This window comes from Sorex fumeus, unplaced genomic scaffold, assembly GCF_029834395.1.
Source record: "Sorex fumeus unplaced genomic scaffold, SorFum_2.1 ptg000002l, whole genome shotgun sequence".
Taxonomy (NCBI): domain Eukaryota; kingdom Metazoa; phylum Chordata; class Mammalia; order Eulipotyphla; family Soricidae; genus Sorex; species Sorex fumeus.
The window spans coordinates 15,960,108-15,983,928 of record NW_026606059.1 but is presented as its reverse complement, the minus strand read 5'-3'; the positions used below and the strand labels follow the sequence as shown (position 1 = coordinate 15,983,928).

The 23,821-nt window shown below is 37.3% G+C and overlaps 1 protein-coding gene across 7 annotated transcripts in view; it reads left to right on the top strand.

Moving 5' to 3' along the window:
- The window catches only part of RALYL (RALY RNA binding protein like), a 721,318-nt gene that overhangs the window by 675,439 nt on the left and 22,058 nt on the right, over nucleotides 1-23,821 (top strand). For all 7 annotated transcript variants that reach the window (XM_056110847.1, XM_056110839.1, XM_056110824.1 and 4 more), the window contains one exon: nucleotides 4,348-4,520. In XM_056110847.1, coding sequence (XP_055966822.1) covers nucleotides 4,348-4,520 — 173 coding nt within the window. The remainder of the gene's footprint in view (nucleotides 1-4,347; nucleotides 4,521-23,821) is intronic.

Here is a 23,821-nt window from a genome sequence, read left to right as displayed (position 1 = left end):
GCACACAGCTGAGTCGGGTTCAATTCCCAGCATCCCATATGGTCCCCTGAGCATCGCCAGGGGTAATTCCTGAGTACAGAGCCAGGAGTGACCCCTGTGCATCACCAGGTGTGACCCAAAAAGCAAAAATAAAATAAAATAAAATTAGATGTTTTCTATTTCAAAAAGATTTTTTTTAAGTAAAACAGATTTTATTTGGAGGTTATGAAGGGAAGGAAGGAGAGAAAGTTGGAGAGAGTGGAGAGTAACGTGCTCAAGAGAGAGCCCGGGCTTCTCCAAGGGCAGAGAAAGCCCCTACACACATCCCAGCATTAGACAGGAAAGCATGAAAGTCCACCTCTCAAGAGGGGATTTGCGGCAACACGTGTGCTTGGGATACACATGTGCACGGTCATGTGGGCACAACACTGTATTAAAAGTACTGGAGTGAGCAATACCACTCCTGGGAATATATCCCAGAGAGGCAAAAATGTATAGTCGAAGTGACATCTGCACTTGTTTGTTCATTGCAGCACTCTTTACAATAGCCAGAAACTGGAAGAAACCTGAATGCCCAAGAACAGATGACTGGTTAAAGAAACTTTGGTACATCTACACAATGGAGTACTATGTAGCTGTTAGAAAAGATGAAGTCATGAAATTTACATACAAGTGGTACAATATGGAAAGTATCATGCTAAGCGAAATGAGTCAGAAAGAGAGGGATAGACATAGAAAGATTGCATTCATCTGGGGGATATAAAGTAACAAAGTATGAGATTAATACCCAAGAATAGCTGAGATCAGCACCAGGAGGATTACTCCATAACTCAGAGGCCAGCCGGGTATCCTAGAGGAAAGGGCAGTTCAGATAGAGAAGGGAGCACCAAATAAAGGATGTTTGGAGGATCCTCCCAGGAGGGGAGATGCATGTCGAAAGTAGACTATGGACTGAACATGTTTGCCACTCAATGCCTCTTTTGCAGACCACAACACCCAAACGGAGAGAGAGAACACAGGGGATTGACCTGCCACAGAGGCAGTGGGGGATGGGGGGATGGGGGTGGGAGGGATATTATCCATGGTGGTGGAAAATGGGCACTGGTGGAGGGATGGGTATCTGATCATTGTATAATTGAAACCCAAGAACAAAAAAAATTGTAAATCTACAACTGTAAAAAAAAAATAAAATAAAATAAAGGGGGAAAAATAAAAGTACTGGAGTGATAGCACAGCGGTAGGGCGTTCGCCTTACAAGCGGCCAACATGGCTGACCCGAGTTCGATTCCTCCGCCCCTCTCGGAGAGCCCGGCAAGCTACCGAGAGTATTCATATGCCAAACACAGTAACAGCAAAGTCTCCAATGGAAACGTTACTGGGCCCGCTCGAGCAAATCGACGATCAACGGGAGGGCCTTACCTTTACCTTTACCTTAAACAGTGAACCAATAGTTAAATAAACAAGATATGCCTTAATGGTTTGTTTTATTTTGGATTTCTACATCAAGATGATGCCAAAAATCTATGGGATTACATATAACCTAAAGCATAGAATTACTTATTTCCTTTAAACTCCTATGAAATGATTGCTATGCATGGAGGTTAAAGCTATTTTCTCAATCCAGATAATGTCTTCCAGGCATTTGGATTTCAAGTTTAAAACTGACAAAAGTAGATCAGGGGCACGTGCTTTGCAGGTGTGAAACCACAGATGAGTTGTAGGTATCTATGGGTCTCTTGGCATCTCAAGTTGTAACCCAAGTGTGATATTGTGGGTCCCGGCATTGCAGGGCCTCAGCAGTACCCACTAGTTTCAACCAGTCAGCCCTGTTGGAGTATCATGGGAATGGCCCCTGTGTCCCCTGTTACTGTGTGGGAGTCATTTCCCCCAAAATGGATGACAATTGCTTTTAGAATAGGCCATCTGCAAAAATAACATGTTGTGCACTAACAGAATCACAGAGCATTTAAAACACTGTCTGATAAACATAGAAATGAAGCACAGGTCAAAGCCAAAATTGTCTTTTTTAAAATATTTTATTTCCTGATGATCAGTAGCGATGAATGATTTTTATCTTAGCTAGTTTGTCCATGGCAACAAAACAATCAATGTTGAGTCAACTTAAGAACTGTTCTGATCCTCGTATGTGACCTTTGCAGTTTAAAAGTGTATTCGTCTCCTTTTCCTTATTTGAAAGTTTAGCACAAAACTCTCTGAGAGACATTACTTCTGGTTCCTTTTAGAGAAGAAAGCTACATTTAATAAGATTTATAATTAGAATTCCGGACTTAAATTTCTATATTCGTTCTAATCGTTTATATTGTCTTTCATACACTAAGAATTCACAGCACAGCACAGCAGCTATCACTGTTAATAATGACTCACTGAATCAACGTCCACTTCTTCTCCTTGGACTGCGGCAATGTCCCTTTAGACAAGAAACCAAATTTTAAGGATATGTAAATGCTAATGAGAAGATATTAGAAAACAGTAGAGCTACCTCTGTGAGTCCATATTTAATCCAGGTTTTAGCTGATCAGAGGAAGGAACATCAGCCAGGAGAAGGAAAACTCAGCTGGGATTCCAGTGATAACTGAAACAAATTGACACACAGACTTAATTGAAGACTCCTACATGAATTCTCTAAAAATATGCTTTATCTTTTTTTTGGTCAGAAATTTCAAAAATTGTCTAGAGGGGAAAAAGATAGATTATTACTTTCAGAGTAAGGGTCTGGGCCCAGAAACATACTACAGCAAGAAAGGTACTTTCCTTGAATGCAGCTTGCTTGGGTTCAATCCCGGCCACCCCACATGGTCCCCAAGCCCCAGCAGAGTGATCCCTGAGCAAAGAGGCAGGAATATGCCCTGAGCACCACCAGGTGTGGCCCCAAATCAAAAATAAACAAAATAAACTTTTCTATTGATGATGAAAGGGTGATTAAATCTGTTTAAAGGCCCTAACCAAATTGACAAAACTGACTCAACTTTACTGCACGCAGTTCCCTTGATAAGTAGCTAACTTGGAACTGTAACCATGTCCTTCGATAGCAAATCCAAGATACAGTCATATATTCTATTTTACCTCCAATAAACATTATTTAATAAATTAAAATGCAAAGTCACACTCATTTATGCAAGTTATTATTATAATTTTTGTAATTTATATATGTTTACTTATATCATTTTAGAAATTTAATGTATTTACCTGTTAACTATATTAAAAAATTTTGGGCAGAGCCTGAGTGATAATGCAATAGGTAGGATGTTTGCCTTGTACCCGGCCAACCTGGGTTTGATTCCCAGCCTCCCATATAGTCCCTCAAGCAGCACCAGAAGTGATTCCTGAGTGCAGAGCCAGGAGTAACCCCTGAGCATCGCTGAGTGTAACCCAAAAAGAAAAAAAAATTGTGCAGAGTTAAAATGCACCCATCAGCGCTCAATGTACTTTAGATCCACATTATTAAAACAGAATAAATACTTCAATATATTTGTAATCTATTCACTAATCTGAATGACATAAAATATAAGTATACAATCTTAAAGTGTAGCACTTTTGAAGAAAATAAATATTTGATGAAATAACAATGATAAAAAAAATTATAAACTTCACAGATACCTGGGAATAAACTAGAGAATGAGATGCCTAAAATGAGCCCTTTATTTAGTACCCAACAAATTCTGATATTTGGAAGGAGATGAAAGCCAGCCACGGGAACAATAATTGCTTTGGTGTTTGCATAATTTCCATTTGGGCAAATTTCTATAAATTGAATATGCAATCCCTGGTAATTAAAGAGTTAGATTAATACATAATGTCACTTCATTTCTTCATTTGTTTTTCGCAAAACACTGTCGGTTTTGCATTTTGATTGACTACTCCATATCCTGAACATTAGTTACTTGATTTTTCCTCAGAGGCTTTCTGTTTTTACTAAGGTTCGAAATTGATGATGAATGTTTTCATACTCCACCTTCCAATGAAAAGTAATGTTTCATCTGATATTTTCCCTTTGTTTTTGCTGTATTTTTTCCTCAGAATTTCTTTATTATGATTGTGTGTGTGTGTGTGTGTGTGTGTGTATATACGTGCTCACATTCATTTTTTCATTTACGTAATTCCTTTTTGGCATACTAGTACCATCTGGATTTACTAATGTTTGCTAACTCCTCTATAAAATAAATATGCTTCCATGTAAATACACATCAATACACAATTTATAAGACTGAATACGTTAGACTGAACCACATTGCTATTTAATTCTCATACCCTTCATAGTACCAAGAGTTAACTTTTCATTAGCTAGTTTGTTCTTGCTTTGTCCATCGACTCTGGAGCAACCTAAGTCACGTGCTTTTTCCCTCCCAGAAGCTCAGAAGAAGCAGTTGGAAGAGACGGTAGAGCTGATCCAAGAAGAAAGCGTGTCGGAGAACGCAGATCACTCCACGGAGGAGCCGGCTGAAGGAGGGCCGGACGCGGATGGTGAAGAGATGACTGATGGGATAGAGGAGGACTTCGAGGAAGATGGGGGTCACGCGCTGGTAGGAACTAAACATTTGGTGTCCACATGCTTGAGTAACAGCACCAGCATATCGACAGCTAATTAATTCTAAAATGAAGATTTCTTATATGCATATATTTAAGTCAGCATATATATTAAAACAGTGCTTTGCGTAAAATAAGTGCTTGATATGTTTTTGACAGAACATGAGGGAATAAATAAATGAACAATAAAGATGTTCTCTCTGATATTTGGTATAGTAAAAGCCTCCAATGAAAGATTCTCTTTCCCGAATGCTTTCTCATGAAAGGAATCTTGAGTGTGCAATTACAAGAGAACTCAACATTCCAAATGGCTGGGAAATAGATGGCTCCTCTTTTGTTTAATAATTCTGATACTCATTTGTGTGAGTTGCCTATATTTCTACGGCGTGCGCTCTAAGATGACCATTTGGTATACAGCCAGTTCATTTTCAGTATACCTGATAATCAGTTTTTGCAACTTGGTGATTTGGCTGACCTTTTATTCTTCACGTTCTATTTTTTCCAATGTTGTGATAGTTTTAGTACTCACTTCAGGGGCCCTTTCCCACAGAACCACACCAAGGACTTGGAAAATATATGCGGATGAGAACACGATTTCTTATATTTTATCAACCATGAAATTTAATATATTGTCTTAAAGGAATTAACCAATAAAAATAATAAAAGGCAGTGTGTGTTGCCAATTCTAAAATATTTCTGAACTCATAATATTCATAACAACTTATCCAAAGTAATATTATACTTTATATTACTTCTAATAACGTAACTGATTTGTCAAAGTGATTCTTGTTTTGTGACAATTCTAATAGCAGTTCCATTTATAGAACTCTGTATTGATTTTGGTGTCCCTACTCATTTTAAGTTTTATCACACATTCATTTAAACTTTTCAAATGTGAGTCTTTAGCAATCACCTTTAGTTTGACAAAGTCCTACACCAATTTGAGGAGTTTAGTTTCTGTTTGTAGAATTGTTTTTGATTTCTGGACTCTGTTCCATAAAGACTCAAATAGATAATAATATTTTCAGCTTCTCTTTCACTAATAATTCAATTCAGCTATGGAATTTTTGCAACCAATCCTAAATCAGACTTTTTGTCACCATTTTGTTGTGAGTACTCTTCTCAAGATTTCCAACGGGTTACCTCATGGTTTTTATTGTAGCTTAGTTGTGGGGCAGAATTTGGCTCCAAATCTTGCCATTTGTTCAATCTCATTTTCTGAGCTAGAAGGCTCTTATATTCCCACTTCTCTTTCTATACACTTTGCTTTACATTTTGATGATAAAGGTGATCTTATCATCAAATGGAAGAGCTTTAAACATTACTTACAAGTCTTAAATTTCTCAATCTATATTCCTATTTCTGTTTTACTTTAGAATCCAGGGATTCTAAAGTGAAAGTATTTAACTGGCAATCTCTTAATAGGTCTCTAATAAGTAATTAAAATTTAAAACATGCATAAATCATTCCTGATATTTCTAAGCATTTTATTTCCTCCAAGTTCTTTCCCATTCTGTTAAACAGCATTAGCATTCACACTGCTATGTATCAAGACTGGAACTACCTTTGAATCCTTTCACCCTAGTGTATAACTGTACCTCCAAATCATAGCTCAAAGCTAGCTTCATCCTCAATTACAGCTAAACTTCTTTTCTTGCTTCCGCCAGTGCAATCCATTCTCCATGCAGAAGGATGTCTCTATAAATTATGCATTAAATGCTGCTGTTCCCTTGCTTAAAGCCCTACAATGCTTTTATCACACTTCAAATTAAAATCCCCCCAAGTGTCTGAATATAAATTTTGATGGTGTTTGATAGACTCCAGAAGAGAGGGAGAAAAGGAGAGATTCCCAAAGGTTAAAGAGAATAAATCTGATGCACATACTTTTCTCATGAGAGACTCCCTTCCATTCTACTATCTGTACTTACATCTGAGGATTTGGTGTCAGGTGTTTGAGGTAGTTTGAGTATGGTCTCTCTTAGAGAGGTAACATGACAGACTTGAAGTGATATTTGAGGAAAATATTATGAAAAAATAGAAAACCACTAATTTGGAAAGCAAATCAAGAAAGTTAATGGCCAGTTCAAGTCAGAGACCAGTATTTAACAGCACACTGATTGACACCTGAAAGTAAATAATAGCCAGAAAAACTTGTAAAAACACAGATTGTTGTATATGATTAAACAATACTGAGCACTATACTGAGAGTCACTGTTAAGGCAGTTATCTATCAACCTAGATATGAAATTTTCTTCATTGACTTTTATCAATTCTGATGTAAGCATAGAAAAAATAACAAATTTAGAATTGTATTTTTGTCAGATAAGTGCAAAGAAAGACGACAGAGTTGAGGATATTTATAGAAAGAGAGCTCATTTTCGTGGATCATAGAAAAAAAGGTAACATAAGGGAAGGAATTGAGAAGAAAAAAAATAGAGGCATAAGAGGGAAATTAAATTCTATTATCCTTAATGAACAGAAAAAGGAAAATGAAATGAATAAGAGAAACGTAAGAGTTAGACCTTGAGATTGAGGTGTTTTTGAGGTGAAAGGACATAAGAGATCCACAGAAAGAAGTGATGGAAGAAAGAACAGAACCAAGGTGACCACATATGAAGAATTCTAGGAACAGAGAGGATCAGAAGCAAAAAAGTATCATCTACATGGGTATTTTAAAATCATTCCAGATATTAGATAGAAGTAAAAGTATAAGACAGTTAAAATTCAGGAGATGATATTGTGGACAATTGTAGTACAGACTAGTCACTCCACAAGTCAGTTGAATGAATCATCTTAGATAACTTCTTTGAATCTCAGCTGTCTTATTTGCAAAATAGTACAGTTTGATAAAAAACAATTCTAAAATTCATTTTGTGTGATCTTCCCTCTAAGCAAGTCTGTGTTCCAGAAATACCATTTCTGAAGAAACGAGAGCTGGCTAGTCATGCATCCAAGAGAATTAATCCGAACCATGGTATTTGTTTTATGTCCCAAATATGCAGAAAGTAAATGATAAAGACTATTGCTATTTAGAAGGACTCTGTCTTTCTCTTCCAACCTTTATGGTGTAATTAGTGGCGTAGAGAATCTAATGGAATAAATCCTACTGCTAATATCTCCTTTTGACTCTAAGACTCGTTTGAGGAGGATGAGTTTTACACAGTCTTTGCAATGTGAACCTAAATTGAGAAGCTTCACCCAGTGACTGATCAAGAGAAAATTATCTGATCTGGTGTCCACTGTCTTTTCCAGACTACATAAGGCAGATTACATTTGGTTTTCAGAATAAAAAGTAAAAGCATAAATATTCTGGTTTTATTTTTTGGCCATAATGAAGGTCATTGAATAAAATAAATGCAGCAAGGTAGTATATAATTTTGTTTTCATATGTTTTAATGTGGTAGGGCTTCCAAACTGCACCCAGGAACCTAGGAGCCACTTCCAGGGACACTGGGGCAGCAGAGCTGGGCAGGAAAGGTGTTTGGACCTTTGGGATGTGATGTGCTAGTGCCCTGGAGTGGAAACAGATGCACATTCAGGCAATGCTTAGGCAACCATGTGGTTCCCGGGTCGGAACTCAGAGCCTCACACATGCAAGCATGTGCTCCTCTTCTGAGATATCTTCCCAGTCCTCCAATCAGGTTTAGTACACACAGTAGAGATCAAAATCAAAAATTGGTAGCCATATATCTAGTCATTCTAAAGAAAATGTGCATGCCATTCAAAAAAGAAAGAAATTAAATGAACGAGCAACACAATGAGTCTGAAGCAAAATTGATACAGCAAAATGAATTGATGGGACACATTAAAGTCATAGCCATCCTTGTGGACCATTTGGGAATCTAAAGGCATGAGCACTGGTTGTCTATAAGTTATAAGTATCCAGTTAAGAAAATTGATTTCCATAAAGCAACGCATTCACCTAATGGGTGTCTAGTACATGTGGCAAATGATTAAAATGTGGATTACTAAGACAATTGCTTTGTATGTTAAAACATGTAAGTAAATGTTTTTTTTTCTCAAGCATCTTAATACAGTATAGATGGAAAACTTGTTTTTTTCATGTAAAAAATAACAAACTGGGACGTGACAATTTATAAGAAGTTAGCTATGGCAAAAAAAAATCTGTGATTCTCCAATAATTTAAGTCTATATATTTTATTTGTGTATAAAAATGAGTAATTCATTAACCAATGAGAAGGGTCCCTGGGTCATTGGTGGAAGGATGTTGACACTCTGTGGAGAGGGGTTGTTGGAACACTGTATGCATGAAACTCTATCAACAGTATTGTAAATCACGGTGCCTCAATAAAAATTGAAAAAATAAAATAAAATTAATGAAATAAAAAACTAAAAGTGAACTTTATATTGATATGCTGTAGCACGCCATCAAAGCACTACCGCACTCTTATTTCTAAATCCGTCCATTAGCAAATATTGGTTGATTGGTTTGATTGGCCAAAATGCAGAGTCTGAGATTTTTGCTATAGCAACAAAGAAGAGAAATCATATTTCTTCTCTCAAGGCTATAAATTAATTGAAGATAAGGACCGCAGACAATAAATTCAAGCAATATATTATGGTAAGAACTACATGAGAGATGTAGATTTTAACTGGGATGCTCAATTTAAAAAAAAACATGAAAAATGTAGGGTTAGAATTTTACCTCATAGCTAGCCAAGTTATAGGAACAGCCTGTGCTAATTTGAGAAATCACTTTCAAATCATTCTTTATTATTCCCAAATCATAGAAACATGAAAACACATATACTTTCATATAGTAATGGAAAGTATATTTAATATGCAAAATATATTAGGCATTTCTCATGCTAGGTAAATAAATAGGGGGGCATGAATAAACAATCAATAAATTTTTATAAACTACCAGGAACTTCAAAAGTAAGATATTACCTTTCAAATTTTTTCCTTTGTTTTATATACAAAGTTGCAATCTGTTTTATAAAAAATAACATAATCAAAGGCAAACTAGTATTACATATGAAGTTATGATATGAAGAAGTTTAGTACCCAGATAATTTAAAAGGGGAAGAAAACTCCCCTAATTATAAGAGGAAAGATATCTAGCTAGATTATCAAATGTGTGTGGTACCTGAGAGGCCAGTACAGAGCTCTCTAAAGCCAAATTGTTGATTAACTTACCTCCAAATACCTAAGACACTTGCTATAAATACTGATATAGATTTTCTGGGGAAGAGCCCAGGAATCTGTACTTTTATCAAATTGAGATTTGCAACTACAGAGCTAAACCATCAATTCCAAAAGGAAACTCTGAACAAGCTAAACATATTAATAGATTAAAGAGAACTTGCACTCTTTTGAATTTGACTTGAAATTACTGTTCTTTTGCTGACTACAGTCAAATTGCTCAAATCAGTAAAAATCCACTGTAGAATCACCTTACAAAATTGTGTAAGACTTAGACACTCAAGCTGAATGGACAATTATAATGCATCTTCTAGCATTTAACAAACCAGTAAAGTGGTAGGTCACTCTGAGCTTACAAGTTAGCTGAATTTTCTGTACATAGATATGGGCTAAAATCCAACCACATAGAGGGAAACGGAAACCATTTTGGAACGCCAATAAAATATTGACCAATATCTCAGTCTTTACAAACAAAACCAGAAATGTACTTTTTTTTTATAGATATCTGCTCCTTTCCCAACAAAATCTTCCACCTACATGTTTTTCAATGTTAATTATGCTTCTATCTCTTTCTATTATGCTCAATAAGCTGAATACTGGGTAAGAGACAAGAACTTGGTCCACAGCCCTAACAAAACCTCGAAGCAGAAATTACTCAGAAATTAAGAACATGATTACTTATCCTGTTTGTCTTCTTTTTCATTGTAGATTTTAACCTTGCATTGAGCAAAGTTCAATCCATTGTACACTATCTTCCCTTTCCTCCTGAGAACATAGACTGGGAGCATAGCATACAGAAAATCCCTATTCATAGTTTTGTTCATAATAGTACATATGTCCTAAAAGCAACCTGCTTTGGGTTACGTGTTATTGATGCCCAAACAGCCATGACAGCTAATTGGCCAAGTCATTCCAATGAAAATGTGATATGATGAAGCCTTTCATGTGAAGCAAAGGTAAAAGACATACATCTTTGGTCTAACTTTCCACCCTGGAATCCTACCTCTTCAGAAGCTCTGATTCTGTGCGTCTAGTATTCATTCTATTAAATTTGAAATTGGCTCTTCTTAGCATCTTTTCCTGATTTGGTTACTATTTTATGTAAAGAATTCTCCCTAGTTTATGCCTGTAAACTTTCCCTAAAAATTTGCCGATTTCTGCTTTGCCAGACATCTGTGAGTCACAATTCAAATCTCCATGACTCAGTGGAAGCTACTGACCTGTGTTCTCAGTTTATCATTCATCGGGGTGATAGTCATATGTGCCTGACAGAGGACTGCTTTAGAGAATCTCTAAAATTCACATCCTGGCACGGAGATTCATCTAAAATTTTGTGAAGTTTGTGTTTTTGTTGAAGGGCATTCATATTCTTCTATTTCTTTTATGATTGCTTTTGATTTTAATGGTTTAACCCTAATCCAGATATGGTATATCTGGTGATATAAACTAGGTGATAACTATATGTTAGTAATTAAGATGTACTAGCTTCATATCAACCCCTGAATAACTGCAGTCGCTGTTCTCCCCTTAGTATCCCCCAATGTTTCCAGAGGTTCCCAGAAATTGTATCTTTTATACTTAAAACTTGGTCTGAGGGGCTGGAGCAATAGCACAGCAGGTAGGGTTTTTCCTTGCACGCGGCCGACCCAGGTTTGATTCTCAGCATCCCATATGATCCCCCAAGCTCCACCAGGAGTAATTCCTAAGTGCAGAACCAGGAGTAATCCCTGAGCATTGCTAGGTGTGACCCAAAAAACAAAAACAAAAAAAACTTGGTCTGACTGGGGCTCAAGTGATAGCACAGCAGGTAGGGCGTTTGCCTTGCACAGCGCCAATCCGGGTTCGATTCCCAGCATTCCATATGGTCCCCGAACACTGCCAGGAGTAATTCCTGAGTGCAGAGCTAGGAGTAACCCCTGAATATCGCTGTGCATGACCCAAAAAGAGAAAAAAAAAACTTGTCTGACTATGTGTTCTTCCTGCTGCCTACTCAGGCTGCCCACTACCTCCTCCCACAACAAAAATTTTGTCACAGTATTTTTGTCACAACTTTTGCTATTCCTTTGGCGAGAGAACATTCCTCTTCCGATAGCCGTAGAGATTTGAATCGTGTCTTAAGTACCCAAAGATGCAGCCCCTACTGGACGCAACTAGAACAGAGTCCCCTCAGGCAGGGCCCACGTCAGAATTAAGCGATCGATGCTGTTCTCCAAAACCCCAAGTTGGCTGTGAGACCCTGAGCTCGAAATCTGAGGCCAGAAAAGCACCATCAAGAAAAGAAGATGCATGAGCAGTTGCGTAAACGTTTGTAATGACCCCCCCCCCCCCCGTGGCCTTGGCCCTGTCCTCTGAACAGTATGCCCTGCTATCCTGCTAAGACTGACCATTGCAGGTTTGATCTCCAGGGCTTTCTGCTATATTTATGTTGACAGGTTTCACTTTATGATGCAAAGAAATAGCCTATAAATACAATATAATTATATAGGGCAGTCCACATTACAACAGTAAGAGCATGTAAGTGATTGGTTTAAGTCTTTCATTTTCTCACTTTCCCTTTTGCATTCATGGAGAGCACTTAAGCTAAGTAACCTATCTCTGTTTACTCGCTCCACACCTCCCTCGGCAAGGAAACACGTGACCTGACAGCTATCTCCAAAGCTCTACCCATCTCACGCCTGTTTCCTCTCTCACTTGGCTCTTAGTTCTCTCCCTCTCACCCAAAAGCATTCTGGCCTCCAGACACACCCCATTAAATTCCTGCCTCCCTCTGGGTCTTGCTTTTTACTCCTAAATGTGGAGAATAGGAAGGTAGAACTCCTCCGTTTTATTAAGAGTTTTGATGCTGTGCTGAAGGTATGGTATTTATCTTAATATACTTTCATTTAAGAAAATCGAGAATTTCCCACATAAATAAGTCATTTAAGATACTTTGCAACCTACTGTTCTGATGCACATGGTTGTAGAGTCAGCAGCAGATTTTCAGATTTAATAAATTAAAGTACAACTTCCACATTTAAATTTGAATTTCATATAAGCAGTGAATGGTTTTCTGTTGGGTAACATTGCTTTGTCCTTCAAGAAGCTTAGGTTTATCTGGTTACACCCATCAATCTGGTTACACCCATCACAGTGCTCCTGAAGCACTTGCACTTCCATTGTGTTTACATGTAAACATGTAAACAGTCTTCCCTATGCTCTCCTTCCCACCCAGTTAATCAGCTTTCCCCTTAATCAGACTTTGTTAATTTGTAAGATCAGTTTCCCAGAAATCTATGATTTTATATGTATAAGTGAAATATTGCCTTTCTCCTCTCCTTATGCCTTATGAACAGTTTAAAGTAATATCCTTTTTGTATAGATACAGAAAGACCGTTAATATTATGCTTTGTAACTTAGGATTTGATTGGCCTTCACTCCCGGGTATCTGCTTTCTCGACTTAAACCTCAGTTGCCCTTAGTTCCTAGCACCCCAAAAGCAGGGTCCCGACGAGGGACTGAATGGACCCAGGGCAAGCGGTGAGCTACCCTGGCAGCAAAATGGGCCAGGCCAAAGTGCCACGATTCTTAACTATAAGTTAAGAGTTTGATCATGGACAAATGCTGTCATGATCCAAAGGTAACGACAAGACTAGGATCCTGCTAGGGGTGGGAAAGACTATCTGGCCTGAGCACCGTAGTCTGAGATCGAGATGGCCCTAGGAGAGCAATTCTATAAGTTTAAGATATTTCTTACTGTATCCATACAAAATGATTTATATTATATTCTTATATGCTTGTCGGACAAGGAGAGGAGAGGCACGCCCATGGGATTATGCTCTAGGGTGGGTCCTCCTGCTGAGGAAGGATCTGTCCTAGGAGCGGCCTTCCCTGAGGCTAAGATTTCTACCCCTGTTGATCTCTACCCCTATTGATTGTGACCGCACCTATGTAATTGTTCCCCCAATTCCTCTTGGAGAGAGATATAAGGAGACTGTAGATTGGGCAGGGGGCAGAGACAGAAGGAGAGATGAGGAGAGAATCAGAATAAACTATGACTAATACCTACCAGCCTGGCCCTCGTTCCTTCCTCTGCCTGACCATCGCCATCGACCTCTCCGGGGTGGGAGAAGGGTGAGACTACCAAACGCGGGTGGCGGGAGAGATAGAGCCACCGCCGCTGTGTGTGCTGTGCCCCCTCTTTTGTGTGAGTTTACACAGTTTTCTAATCATTACATGAAATATTAATAATATTTTCTAAATATTACATGAAAGATAAGTATAACCAGAAAAAACATTATTTATATAAAATTTAAATTGAGTTACATGTTCTATATTTCATCTGCCAAGCCTCAGAGAAATACATTTACATATTGGACTTTAACAAGTTCTTTTAGTTTCTGTGTTGTCCAGTGTAAAACTGGAAGCATAATACATTCCTCAAGAGCTCTTGTAACTGGAACTTATGAACTGAACATAGTTAGAGAGTAGATTGCCGCTACTGTTGTCTTTAAGGTAGTATCTCATTTTGTAAGTGAAGCACTTCAAAAGTAACACTTCAAAATTTATGGCTATATAATCCTTATTTGGAACTGTGTGTCTTCAAGGTCTCTGGAAAGTCAAATTTGTTTCAATAAAATCCTTTTATTTGATAATAAGTATTCAAGAAACACACATAATAATCTAAAATGATCCTCAATTCTTAAGTTTTTCTTTCATTGTCTACTTGCTGGCTTGTTCAACCAAAAAATTCCTTTTTAAGCCCCATTCTCAAGACACTGCTAAAAAAAAGATAATAACATACTGTAATGATATATGACTTTTATTTTACTTTCTGCTACATATTTGCCCTCTTACTCATGGGATCTAGCAGCCAATTTAAAAGCAGGTGATCGATTGTGGTGTTAAACCATCGGAGTTTGTGAAAACTCTTATAAATCATGTTTCTTTATTTACCCAAACATTCACTAGTTATTAAAACACAACTAAAAATAAGTTAATTAAATAGTGGAAATTCAGAAATGAGTCATATATTATCTAGTTGCTTATATTTGGCAAATAATATGTCTTTATAAAACCAGTGATTTCTCATTTTATTTTTTGCGTCACACCTGGCAATGCACAGGGGTTACTCCTGGCTCTGAACTCAGGAATTACTCCTGGTGGTGCTCAGGGGACCATATGGGATGCTGGGAATTAAACCCAGGTCAGCTGGGTGCAAGGCAAACGCCCTACCTGCTGTGCTATCTCTCCAGCCCCCGTGATTCCTCATTTTAAAAAGACATACATGGTGCAGTCAAAACTAATAAACATACACACGGGACTGGAGAAATAATACAGAAAGCAAGGCACTTGCCTTCATGTGGTCAGCCCAGTGAGAATCCCTAGTACCAGTGAGATAGTACAACAGGTTGGGCATTTGCCTTGCAGGCTGCTCACCTGGGTTTGAAATCTGACACCCCATTTGCTCCCCTAAGTCCACCAAGAATGATTCCTAAGCACACCAGGTGTGACCCCCCCCTAAAAAAAGAATCCTAGTACTGTATATATCCTGAGCATTACAAGGAATAATACCTGAGGACATAGGAGTAACACCTGAATACTTCCAGGTTTGGCCCAGCCCCCCATTAAATTTATATATTTACATAAATGTATATATTTATATGTATACTTTGGGCTGGAGAGATAGCACAGCAGGTAGAGTATTTGCCTTGCATGCAGCCGACCCAGGTTTGATTCCTCGGTCCCTCTCAGAGAGCCCAGCAAGCTACCGAGAGTATCCCGCCCACACGACAGAGCCTGGCAAGCTCCCCATGGCATATTGGATATGCCAAACACAGTAACGACAAGTCTCGCGATAGAGATGTTACTGGTGCCCACTTGAGCAAATCGACAGTAATGTATAACAGAGTGATGTATACTTGATAAAGGTGTGATGGGGTCAATCATTGCATGAATCATGACAAGAGTAGGGGAACTGAAATGATATATGTGATTCTGAACAGACTTAATGAAATTATGAAATTTGAACTAATTCTTAATGAATAAAAATTAATTTCCTGTGTGAGCAAAACAAGAGTTGAATGGCATTCAGTTGGATGACAGAAAGACTGGATCACTGCCACAAAGAAAGGCTTGAAAGAGTCTGATGTCTGTGAGGAAGCGGGGCACTTTGGCTTGTGGTTCCTCCAGGCATCTGCCCTGTATCATCAGTGTCACAGCAAAGAAATTTACCTATAGAAATGAAGATTGCCACAGAAACACAGTTCCTCTAGCTTGGACACACTGAATGAGAAACTGGGATGGAGCCCGAGCAATTTATGCTGTAACAGGTGATGTGAAACCGCAGTGGAGGACCACTTGCTACTTAAAAAGTTACCAATAGTGTCATTTTATATAAAACATCAATAACAGAAAAGCAACACTAATAATAAAATTAGTGTGAGTCCCAAGTGAAAGTGCAAACGTGTTTTAATACGTAACCAGACTTGTAAACCTTTAACACAGAGCACAGAGCACATGAAGAAGGAACAATAAATAGTTCATCAGCAAAGCAAACACTTAAAGAAAAAAGAAAAAAAAAACAAACACTTAAAATTCACTAATAATCACAATCAGGAAAATACAATTGAAATTACAATTAGTCATATTGCACATCCCTTAGAATGCTTAAGTGACTCATACAATTAAAAAAAATTAAAAATTGGCATGTATGTGGAATACTGAATCTCTCAAATATTGTGGACAAACACAATGCTACAGCCATTTAGAAATAGTGTTTGATAAGTTCTTACAGAACCAGGCATGATGAGGCAATGATTCAACACCTATGTATTCCAGAGGAATGAAAACAGGTATCTACAAAGTAACTACATGAAACTGTTTATAGAGGCTTTTCTCATTGTAAACCAAATCTGGAAACAATCTGTTCTGAAAACACATAGGCGGGCTGTGGCACATTTATTTATGCAATAGATACCACTCAGAACAAACTGTTGATTCATGAAAGAATGAAGATGAGTCTTTAATACCTTGTGCTGATTTTTTTAAAAATATGTGAAGAGGTCATAGTTCCCTCTCTCTCTCTCTCTCTCTCTCTCTCTCTCTCTCTCTCTCTCTCTCTCTCTCTCTCTCACTGGGTCTTCCCACACCCCCTCTCACTGCAATGTTGTATAATTACATTTAAAGAACAGAGGTTACCTGAAGGGTAAGAGTTTCAGTTAGGCATTTGCTTCTCCTGGATGCCATTCTATTCCTTTTATTCAAATACTCCTCTCTAGACGAGACTAAAATCTACTTTGAACTAGGTGGTCTCTTGGTTTTTCCAATCCTTAATGCATAGCACAGTAGAGGATGTATGAGGTGGGTAGAGAGAGGAATGCATTATTTAATGGCCCTTGACATATACTATATCATACTCCCATACACATGTTATTCATTTCATCTTGAATACCCTTCTTCATTATTTACGACTGGTCAACACCTCCTATGTCTTCAAGGCCATTGTCTTGTGTCACAAATTTATCCCTGAACAAAGACTTCACCCTGTCCTGGCTCTGTTTGGGTTTGTTTCTTTCCTTAGTCCTATTCTATCCATATCTCACACTTCATTTGCTATTTTGCCATTGGTGATCTCTCTTCTTTCTGGCCAATTGATGTGTGAATTTCCCAGAATTTTTTTCACTTGATTTTTTTTTCATAGTGCAGGGTTTAGCATGTTAATTTAATGCCTATTAGTCAAAAAGAGAAAAGAAAATGTCCTTAGATTACCTCAAAGATCCCCAGTGTCATTTTAAAGTATATTTTATTGTATATTGTAAACAAATTGTGTTCTAAATATTGCTTTTGTATGCATGCCTTCTGTGATTTAGAGGATTATTATATAAAGCAAAGAAGCAAACAATTTTCTTTCCAATTTATACACTCAGTCATTCAGCGGGAGGCTGCATCTTTAAGGCACTGAGAAGAAACCACAAAAGGAGACTTAAAAACCAACACGTCAGAGTCAACACAGCATTATTGACTTTGTTGCTTCAGGTTTTTTTTTTTAGTGGTACTCTATTATTACCATTCATGAGTGATAAAAATGCAAATGTGAAGTAACCTAAATTGAATTAGAAAAGCTGTAACATCAAGTGATAAAACAAACTAGAAAATAAGCCTCTGGACTCCTGATCTGCAATTTTTAAAGCTAGAATGTACACAGAAAGCTGAAAGTCACAAGTTCATAAGAGAATAAACTTCAGGGTTTTCAAAGCTAAAGAATTCACAGAAAAGCATGATAGATGCTATAATTCCAACTGCAGCTCAGAGGGCATTTGGTCATTTGAAAAGGAGCTTTAGAGCTAAGGGCTTTTGAGATGTTAAAAGCATTGGGGTAAACATGTAATTTCCCAACAGCCTTTAATGATGTTCAAAGGCAGAACAGTAAATCTAGAGCATATATTTAAAGAAAATAAAAATATTTTTACTGTCTGGTAGTTTCTATTCAAAGAGAAACAAAAGAGGAAGGGAATGGAAGGTTCTGAAGTATTTGGAATTGAGAAACAGTCCAAAATAAGCTTTAAATACACAAAAGCAGTAGGTGAGGGGAGCTCATTTTCTATAAATGCTATCCTGAGATGAAAATTAGAACAAATGAAGTATTAATGCAGCCACTGGGAGACTAGTATGAAGATTTAAGGAAATAAACCAATGTTGCCAGCAAAAAGAAAACCTTTTCTCTACCAATAATGAAGAGCAAACTACTTTTATTGAATAAATCACTATATACAGATCTACATACATGTAAGGTAACACCAAAGTGGTCACAAATGTTAATGCCAAAGAGCCCTGGAGATCAAACCTGCTGGAGTGATAGCACAATGGGTAGGGTATCTGCCTTGCATGCAGCCAACCGGGGTTCGATTCCCAGTATCCCATATGGTCCCCACGCACCTCCAGGAGTAATTCCTGAGTGCAGGTAACCCCTGCACATTGCCTGGTATGACGCAAAGGCAAAAAAGAAAAAGAAAAAAAAAAAAAAAGGTCTGGACAGTTCAATAGGCTAGGGTTGTTTGCTCCAATGCTGAGAGTAAGGGTCAGACTACAGCAGTAGAAGAAGAATATTGACTTTGAATCCACTGAAACAGATCAGCAAAGGTTAGACGCTCTGGGAAAGTTTTAGAAGATATCGGGAGTGAAGATATTCGAGGAGACTAAGGCATCTGTGTTTGCTAATTGTCACTTATCTAAGGTTACTTAGATTTTTCCAAAGAAACCTAGACATATGGAACATCATCCTTTCTGGTGATTACATTACATTACAAAGGAAAGACTTCCTAGACCTTAAAAAAGAAATTCCTGGATTACAAAACTGGCAAAAGCTAGAGATGTATCTCAAAAGGTAGAGAAAATTTTTGCAAATATTGGTTACCTAAAGAAAATGTAAATCAGGAACCTATAGTTAGGGGAAAAAACTTGTCTAAAATTTAATCAAGTTGAAGAAAACATTAAACCCATCATAGTCTATAGGACAAAGAGGAGTTGGGGAGATAGAATAACGTTTTCCTGTGTGTGGTTGACCTGGGTTCAAGTTCCCAGCATCCCATCTAATCCTCCACGTACAGCCAGGAGTTATCCCTAAGCATAGAGCCAGGAATAAACTCTGAGCATCGCCAGGTGTGTCCTCCCTGCCAGAAGGACAAAGACTTATGCATATATAGCATATATAGCAGAGCAGGATAATTATTTACCCAAGAGGGGAAAAAACTGTGCCTCATAACAATCTTCAATACAGTTCTTAAAAGATCTCAAAGTTAATTCAGATCTTCATGCTTATGTATGCAAAATTATTAAGGAAATGTGAAACTAGATACTTTCTTCTAATAGATTATTACCAGGAAAGAAGGGGCTTTATAGTAGAATATTATAAGATCTGTAAGCACTGCAAGAATTAGGCCTGAAGGAGTTTTGTTTTGCAGAAAAGAAAACTTACTTGATCTGAGGGTTAAAAGTAGGTAAGAGACATTCTTGAGAACCTTTCAGTATTGATACTGCAAACCACAATGCCCAAAAGGAGAGAGAGAGAGAGAGAGAGAGAGAGAGAAGAGAAGAGAAGAGAAAGAGAGAGAGAGAGAGAGAGAGAGAGAGAGAGAGAGAGAGAGAGAGAGAGAGAGAAGAAAAGTGCCTACCATAAGGCAGTCAGGGGGTTGGGAGTGGGAGGTGATGGGAGGGAACCTGGGGACACTGGTGGAGGGATGGGTATTGGAACACTGTATGACTGAAATCCAATTGTGAACAGCTTTGTAATGGTCTATCTCACAGTGATTCAATTTAAAAAGTTTAAAAAGAAGAAATATACTGATGTAAAAGGGCTAGAAAGATCTTGATATAAGGAAAAATTAAAGGGCAGGAAGATTTTCACACATCTAGAGGTGCTATAGCACCAGAATCTTGAAGCTCTCTATACCCTGTAAACATTGGAGAATGAGATTGATCTCAATGAATTTTATTTGTAAGTCAAAGAGAAAGAAAGAAAGGCTTTCGATTCATTAGAAACCTCCATGGGCAAATCATGGGTCACTAATATTTACACCGACCTCTGTTAAGGATGTTTTTACAGGTAACTGAAAGTATTAAATAAAGACTGTCACTGTCACTGTCACTGTCCTCCCGTTGTTCATCGATTTGCTCGAGCGGGCCCAGTAACATCCCCATTGGAGACTTTGTGGTTACTGTTTTGGCATATCGAATACATCACGGATAGCTTGCCAGGCTCTGCCGTGTGGGCGAGATACTCTCGGTAGCTTGCGGGGCTCTCCGAGAGGAGCGGAGGAATCGAACTCTGGTTGGCCATGTTGGCTGCGTGCAAGGCAAACGCCCTACCGCTGTGCTATAAAACATGTTCATAAGTCTGCACTACATGGTCCAGAAAGATAGTACAATGGGTAGACAGCCTACCTTGCACACGGTCAAATGGGGTTCAATCCCCAGCACCACACATGGTCCCCCACCCCCTTCCAGAAGTAAGCCTGGAGTAAGCAGAGCCTGAAGTAAGCCCTGAGAATTTCATGGTTATGGCCAAATAATAATAAAATACTAATAAATTAAAATAAACCCCCACTATATGTATATAGAGTTCCCACTATATGTATATAGAGTGGGGTAAACAATCCTCGCCCTTGAGTAACAAAATTTAATTTTCCTTCCAGTTGAAAGAAATTTTAATAACTATGAAAGCAAAAACTAAATAGTCATTTATATTCATTTCTTGGGCTGGAGCGATAGCACAGCCGTAGAGCATTTGCCTTGTGCGTAGTCAGCCAGGTCTAGCCGGGTTCGATTCCTTCGCCCCTCTCGGAGAGCCCGGCAAGCTACCGAGAGTATCTCGCCCGCACGGCAGAGCCTGGCAAGCTACCCGTGACATATTCAACATGCCAAACACAGTAACAACGAGTCTCAAAATGGAGACGTTACTGGGCCCACTCAAGCAATCAATGAACAACAGGAGGACAGTGAGAGTGACAGTGATACATTTCTTATAACTTTTCATAAAATTTCAGCTTATTTTACTAATATTTATTTCAACAACAACACACTCTTTTGAGATTAGCAAAGTTTATCAAAAGTGTTAAGAAGGGCCTGTCAGGCTAACAAATAATACTTTAAAATCTTTAAGAAAATTTAGAATCGTTTCATATTGGGAGAAAGTTATTTTCATTGTGATGTGTATAGTAAGAAATGAATTGGTCAAGAAAGGAGAGTACATAATTATTTAGTAAAAATGATCTGTGTAATACTTATTTACCAAAAAAATCAAACTTTACTATTTTCAGATTTTTTTTGTGATTGAGCTTTTTGATCTCCTTACACTACCTGCACATTCATTAGAAATTTGATCTCCTTATGGTCTTCTGACATTGCTCCAAGTGCAGAGAAAGCAGACTTGATTACTGATGGGCAGGGAATCCCATCCAATTCCTCCAATACATTCATGCACATAGAAGGGAGTCTATGGAACAGGAGTGATAAATTCTGTCCAGGAGGAAACTATCACTTTTTTATTTAGAATGAGTAAGATTCTGCATGCCAATTATAGTAGCATAGGTTCTTAAAATGAACCATGCATGTTCCTGAAAGAAAGATTATTTTGTTTCAGAAACCAAGGCTGTAATGTTACTCTGATGTGGCCTCGTCAGTCAAAATTATATCAATAAACCCTTCTAAAATTATGAAATTAAAACAAGTCTCTCCATTATTACAAATCGTCCCCAAATGTAAAAGGGCAAAAACTATTAGAGTGGTGAATCATAGTGAGATAAAATTAAATGCAACAGAAGCAATTTGACAATTTCTTTTAATGATATTTTCATTCAGTCAACTAACATATTCTTATTAAATTGTTATGCTCAGTTACCGCTCTAAGAACTAGTAAAATTACTACTCTAAACACTAGTAAAAAGGCAATGAATACAAAAGAAATTCCTTTGTGAGAATAATGTGCTTTATTCTCAATTGTAACATATTCTATTTAGATTTACATTGTAAAATATATTCTTCAATCTTAAAACATTTTAAATATAACAATGACTGAAGTATAATAGATGCATTGTTACTTTATTGCTATTGAATTAAAGCATTCCTTCATTGTTACTTACATTGAATTTTGCAATCAGAAATATTTTTGGAATATACAAAGAAAATATTGCTTTAAACTAGAAGGCCTAATTAATACTTAAAATAGAGGATCTAATTAGAGTAAATAAGAAAATAAATATACACCTCTAATAAATTGATGCTTTCTAAATTTCAAGTTGGATGGAAACTAAAAGATGTGATATTAACACATAGTAACAGTTGGGAATATTTTTTAAGTATGTTTAATTTGAGCAAATGATGAAAGCATACAAAAACCCAAGAAAATAATTTGATCTCTATTAGAAAATAATTCCAAAATATGGAAAGGAATGCATATGCTTGTGATCATACTTGGCAAAACCACAGATTTTTGCAAAGCAGTACAGTTTCCACTTTTCTGACAAACATTCATAAGAAACAAATAATTCACTGATGTCTTAGTAGGTATGGAATTGCTTCCTTTAACCTGCAAAAAATCGTTTTTTTCACCAGAATTACCTTCAGCTTATGGTTAAGTATAATCTACAAAATGCATTTGTTAAAAAGTCTGGAAAACCTATAATATAACAATAAAAATGTCCTTCAGAGTCTTAAACGGTAACCACATTGTCTATATTCTATCCCTGATCTCTAATGCTGCCTTTGTTTACCACTGCATATTATTTACGTATTATTACAAATTTTTAGCATGTCTCACTGTTTACCATTTTCAAATGAACAAGCATTTACCAGTGAAAACTCCAAACAGTTTAGATGAGCATGGTCACACATTTGTTTAATCAGATGAAATTCAATTTCTTAAGCTTTTTTTAATTCTGCACTTAGAAGTAATTTCCTTCATCCTGTTAAATAATAAATGCTGGGTTGATGATACAATAGTGATATATTCATTGAATTTTCTTACAGTTATTATGTGAATACTGATTTTTTCATTATAATTATTTTACTCTTCCCATCTTTGTCATACTTCCTCATTTCTTAAAAAAAAATCTACCAAAATACTGGAAACTTGACTTATATTCTTTTTATTCTAATCCTAAAATATTTAATATAAGTATTTCTATCAGGAAATACTAGAATCTATATTTTAGATATATTGAACAGTTTCTTCATCTAAAATGTTAAAATGCATTAAAATTGAACAAGATTATTTGTAGCATATTTCCTGGATAGATTTGTAGATTTTTCAGGCAAGGCTTAGTTAATTATAGACACTGACTTCCCACTGCCTTTCCTAGCAGTCTTTGAACTTAGTGGCCTAAGCATTTTATCTGCCAAATTGACAAGGACAGTAAATTATCTCCTGGACAGAAAAGCCTTGTCCTGCTAAAAAGGAAGTAAGCATCTAGGCAGGCAGAGGCCCCAATTCTCCTAACTCCAGCAAAAATGCCCACTTACAGAAGGGCTGACAGCTGACTGATCCAGAGTTCTTCTGTCTTCTATGAGCCTGACAGCCCCAAGTCCCTTTGTGCATATAGTTATTAATCCACAAGTAAGCCTATGAGCACGGTCCTCTTAACTGCAGACTCAGAGCTCT